The sequence below is a fragment of the Anopheles darlingi genome, chromosome 2 (genome assembly GCF_943734745.1).
Source record: "Anopheles darlingi chromosome 2, idAnoDarlMG_H_01, whole genome shotgun sequence".
In the NCBI taxonomy this organism is placed as follows: domain Eukaryota; kingdom Metazoa; phylum Arthropoda; class Insecta; order Diptera; family Culicidae; genus Anopheles; species Anopheles darlingi.
The window spans coordinates 47,626,903-47,631,902 of record NC_064874.1 but is presented as its reverse complement, the minus strand read 5'-3'; the positions used below and the strand labels follow the sequence as shown (position 1 = coordinate 47,631,902).

Genomic DNA, 5,000 nt, shown 5'->3' with positions numbered 1-5,000 from the left:
TCGAACAGTGCTATGTGCAGTGCGTACGGTGCTGCGAGTCGTTTCTGGCAAAGGCTCAAGCGGGACAAATTTAAATGTTTTAACGAGCTGTGATGCGAACTGTGAAAAGATACGCAAAGAAAGTTTGCTATCCGCAAACGACAAACCGGTGCTATTGTTTATTCTCACTAGCGCTCTTTTGAGATGTGGACAAATTTGCCTTGTCCTTCGCGTCTGACCGGCGTCTTTTATACAACTGCACACCTTCCACCACCATGCCGTGTTTCCGTATTTTGTGTTGCGTTAGCATGTAATTATACCTGCAGGTGGAAGTGGGAAATTTGAATTATTATCCATCCTTGCTACGTGAATAGAAGGGCTTCCAGTACGTACATGTAAGCTGCACCACATATATCACAACAAACTCTATCGCCGGTATGTTTCATCGTGTGAATCCGCAACTGATTGGGGCGTGAGAAGGCCTTCTCGCAGTGGTTGCACTTATGTTTGTAAGGATTTTCCGCATGCAGTTGCATGTGGCGCGCCAAACTTTTACGCCATCGGCATTTCAAACCGCAAACGGTACAAACGAACTCTTTTTGCTCGTGAAATGATTCCATGTGGATCCGCAGCTGCTGCTTCACGTAGAACCGTCGATCGCAGATGCTGCATGTGAGGCTTTTATCCTGCTTATGGATCTTCATGTGCACCCGGAAAGTGGCCTTGTTCGAGAGAACCTTGCCACAGACTTGGCATATTTGTTTACGCCTCGAAGGCGAAGGTTGCTGGGCCACCACCGTTGATTTCCTTCGTTTCACAGGTGCTCCGGTACTCTCATCGTGTGTCGCAGATCGAGTCCTAGTTCTTAAATAATTAGCACGCCCTCCTATGGGTTGATTTAGGTTGCTTTCTATCCTCGATTCCACGCCCGGTTGTTCAGTACAGTTTGGAGTTTCTTGGTTCGCTGTTTCCTCGTTGACCGTCGTCGCTTCGTCCAGATCATTATTGTTGCACTTTTCCTCTTCATACTCGAGGCGATCTCTTCGTTGAACGGTAGTTGCTTGTGTGCTCTGAGGATCTCGTGCGATCTTTGCCCCATCATCGGACGAAATAAGCTGCTGCAACGTAAGTTGAGCTGTTTTACAGCTGTGCACAAATCGTTGAAAACATCTTAGCTGCTTCAGGCACGCATCACATACGCTAGTGGGAAATATTGGGGAAGCTGGAGTTGGTTCATTTCCGTGAATGCAGAGTTCGATCAAACTTTTCATTCCGGGGCTAGATTTTAGTGTCGTTAGCGAGTGCGCCAGGGGTTGACTTCCCCTTTTAGCGCACAAACGGCAGAGGTCCATCATCCAACTGTTTTCTGGCGATTCCTTTTAATCTCGAGTTACCACTGAAAAGGAAAAGTTGCTATTTTGCCTGTAAATGGATTATTTTAGCAAGTGTTGGCGAATTTACCTTAAATAAATTTCAGTTTATTTTTTGACTCCCGCGGTTCCTTTGGTAGTCATCTCATATTAGTGCCACCTTGGATTGGATTCCCCATTGACAGAAGGGTATGCAACGGGGTCGCTTAAGGCTCTGGCTAACTGGCTGCAGCACGAGCGGCAACTGCGGCACTTGCGGCAATTGCGGCAATGCACGTTCAGACCGCGACCAACACATCAAACAATGGTGTTATGGGTACAGTGTTTTACAAATGTCTAGAATATTTGTTTTGATAACTGTAAATCAACATAAGTGATGAAAGTATTAAAGCTAATTTCAATTATGCTAACAAACAGCATTTTGTTTATCCTATTACAAATGCTTTTCCATACCCAAGAAGGAAGAGCTATGAAGTGACAGACATATGAGGAACACTGTAGTTTTGAGGAAGAATTTCACTTGTTTTGGAATCATTCCATCGCTTCTTTTGCTGATGTTACGGGCTTAAAACAAGAAGAATACATATTTCCTGCAGCAAAGTAGCCTCTGGACAGCCGAATGATTACATAGATTCGATAAACAATAACATTTCTTTTGTTTTTCTTTATATATCGGTGTGGAACGACTCAAAACTGAATCTAAATACAATATCTTTTCATTTTCAACGAAACAATGCTTAAAAGTTATTATTACTTACTTTTTAGTTTCTCATAAAATTATATATAAATAATTTTATGAGAAACTAAAAAAGTAACCAAAATAATTACACCGTCATTCAAATATTACGCCACAATTTACTTTTGACGGCTACTCCACACACCTTTTGGATGCGGCAATTGCAGCAGTGTTGTGTTTTTGTACAACTTTGCCGCTCGTGACGCTCGTGACGCTCGTGCCGCAGTTGCCACAGTTGCCGCAGTTGCCGCACGTGCTGCATGTTTGAACGCTCCCATTCGATCCCTTGTTTGACAAGCCGAAATGGTGTACGGAATTGCCGCAGTTGCCGCAAGTGCCGCAGCTGGCGCTCGTGCTGCAGCCAGTTTGCCAGGGCCTTAAGCGACCCGGTTGCATACATTTCTGTCAATAGGTGGTGCCTGACGGAGCGTATATTTACGCGTATATTTACAAATTAATGCCAAAACGTATACGCTTCGATATGTTTACGTGGCCGGGTTGAGGAAATTAAAATCGTTTTTTTGAAGAAAAGGATTGAACACACTAGCAATGATCACTATCTATCAATGTAAACCACAAATAGAACATATTGCGAGCCCTTCCGTTTGCAAACAGCTTTTACTCTAGGTTTTACGCTCCACGGACCTATAATCGTTTGACAGCATGTAAACGGCAAGCGTAAATGATTTGGCATTAGCCGTGGCCACACGGGGCGAAAACTCTAGCGCAAACGAAAAAATTAATGCCAAAACTTTTGCGCTTCGATATGTTTACATGGCCGGGTTGAGGAAATTAAAATCGTTTTTTTGAAGAAAAGGATTGAATACACTAGCAATGATCACTCACTGTCGATGTAAACCACAAAAAGAACATATTGTGAGCCCTACCGTTTGCAAAAAGCTTTTACGCTAGGTTTTACGCTCCACGGACCAATAATCGTTTGACAGCATGTAAACGGCAAGCGTAAACGTTTTGGCATTAATTTTTTCGTTTGCGCTGGAGTTTTCGCCCCGTGTGGCCACGGCTATTAATTTTTACGTTTACGCTAGAGTTTACGCTCCGTCTGGCATCACCTTCTGGTGAACTGGAAACCGGGTTATAAACGCGTACCATCGGTAAGTGTGTGTGCGTGTGAGGAGACCGCCGTGAGGTCGTATGGTTGATTCCAAGATTCCAAGGTTTGTCGTGCCGTTTCCTGCGATTTTCTGCGACTCGATTGCTGCTGCCTTTCCTTCGTCTGCTAGTGTCCTCTTCCGGATTGGTGTTGTTCCGGAGTCTGGCCACCTGTCTGACTGGCGCTCGCCCTGTCCGACGAGTACAAGGGCAACGACGACACCGGAGCCAAGGTAGGACGTTCGTGCGGCGGCAGCGGCAGCGGCGACGGATAAGAGGACCCGGAATCCTGGTGCAGCGGCTACCTTTTCCCCGTGCGGCATGAGCGTGGAAACGGCAATCCCACCTCCCGCGGGGCATCAGTCTGCGGTAAGTGGCCACGATTTGTCTTGGGAGAGAGTGTTCAGAGTGTGGGCCTCACCCGGGATACCGCCGTGCGAGTTACGGAAGTTCTCGAACTTTTCGATCCCCTCGATTACCGTGCGTGTGTCAGCGGTGGTGGGGTGGTCATCCCTCCTGTCCGTCCGGCGGTGGCATGCAAGAGAAAGTGGCCAGTAGCACCAGCAAAGGCCACGAAACGGCGCTCCCCCTTTTGCCCGGTGACACCGACCCGTCGAACAAAGAGCAACACCACGAAGGCCAATATCGGCAGGACTTTGGTTGGGGAATATTTTCCTTTTTTTCGTCTTTTCCGCTTTTGCCGTCTACCGCACTTATCGCTCAGATAAATTCGGTTATTGTAGCTTTCGAGCGAAAAAAGACTTACTCAGTGCGATCCATTTTACGCACCAAGTCCCTGCACCGCACGACATCAGCAGCAGCAGCAGCGACGGGGACTTAGTGCGAGAGCGAACGTACGAGAAAAATGGCGTCCGGAGACTAAGTCCCACGTCGAACGTTTTACGCTGAACGGGTGATGTGAAAAACTTTGCGGACGAATATTTGCCGTTCGGGTGCTCGTAGCAGGCCGGGACTGGTGGCAAAATTCGTTTCACGCCGAATACTATCATCGAGCGCTGGGTTGATTTTTTCGCCGTTTTTTCGACTAAGTCCCAAAACGCTCTCTGGGACTTAGAAAAATTTTTGCATTCGTTTCCCGTCTTATACAACCTCGCTGCGCGTCGTCGCTCGTGTTCGCTTGTGCGGTTTCCACATCGCATAGGAAGCTAGCCACGGATTTTTGGGTGGAAATCTTTCGCTCCCAAGATAATGACGATAATTTGTGAATGCAAAATGCTCACTTTCACCCCAAACTGCATTGCCAACTGCATACCGATGCATCAGGCAAACGAGGGGCTATCAGCAACCAGTTCATCTCTTTTTCAAAGTCAAGTCCCGGATTGGTTTTTGGTGCACTTGATGTGTGTCGTCTCGAGAGCGAGTGCACTTTTCTTGTCGTAAAAATCGTTCTCTGGGGGACCGTCGTATTTTTACGGACACACGGTGTACGAAGGCAAATGCACAGCGTAAAGGACGGGGCCGGTTCTCGAGGACGGACTTGTGCTGTGCTGTGCCGTGTACGCTGAGCGAGCATCCCGAACGGGCTAGATATTTTCATATCATTCGCACCGATTCCGCTGTTTGCCGCGAAAAGAAGACGACGGCGACGGTGCACCACAAGTAGTTTGTGGCACGTTTATGCGTACCTTCTGTGCCGCGTTGTCAAAGTATCGCCGTAGGTTCTTGACTCTTTCTCTCTCGATTCGGTTTTGTTGTTCGCTACACTAGCCTGTTCTTCTATTTTATTCACGATAGCTGAGATTCGTAGCGGTATACTTTTCTTGATATTTTTTTTTTCTCGT

At 46.9% G+C, this 5,000-nt stretch overlaps 3 protein-coding genes across 3 annotated transcripts in view; 2 read left to right on the top strand and 1 right to left on the bottom strand.

The window, feature by feature from the left end:
- LOC125958638 (low molecular weight phosphotyrosine protein phosphatase 1-like) overlaps window positions 1-211 on the top strand; it is a 799-nt gene extending 588 nt beyond the window's left edge. The window contains exon 2 of the mRNA XM_049691714.1: window positions 1-211. This exon is cut by the window's left edge and continues 378 nt beyond it. Coding sequence (XP_049547671.1) covers window positions 1-74 — 74 coding nt within the window. The 3' untranslated portion in view covers window positions 75-211.
- LOC125958526 (zinc finger protein 260-like) lies at window positions 152-1,515 on the bottom strand. Its single transcript, XM_049691706.1, has 3 exons — window positions 1,441-1,515; window positions 373-1,375; window positions 152-299 (listed from the first exon to the last, which is right to left on the bottom strand). Exons 2-3 carry the CDS (start codon window positions 1,332-1,334, stop codon window positions 152-154), a joined length of 1,110 nt encoding a protein of 369 aa, XP_049547663.1. The 5' UTR covers window positions 1,335-1,375; window positions 1,441-1,515.
- Window positions 1,516-3,235: 1,720 nt separating this feature from the next.
- The window catches only part of LOC125958226 (DNA topoisomerase 1), a 10,126-nt gene continuing 8,361 nt past the window's right edge, over window positions 3,236-5,000 (top strand). The window contains exon 1 of the mRNA XM_049691460.1: window positions 3,236-3,567. Coding sequence (XP_049547417.1) covers window positions 3,520-3,567 — 48 coding nt within the window. The 5' untranslated portion in view covers window positions 3,236-3,519. The remainder of the gene's footprint in view (window positions 3,568-5,000) is intronic.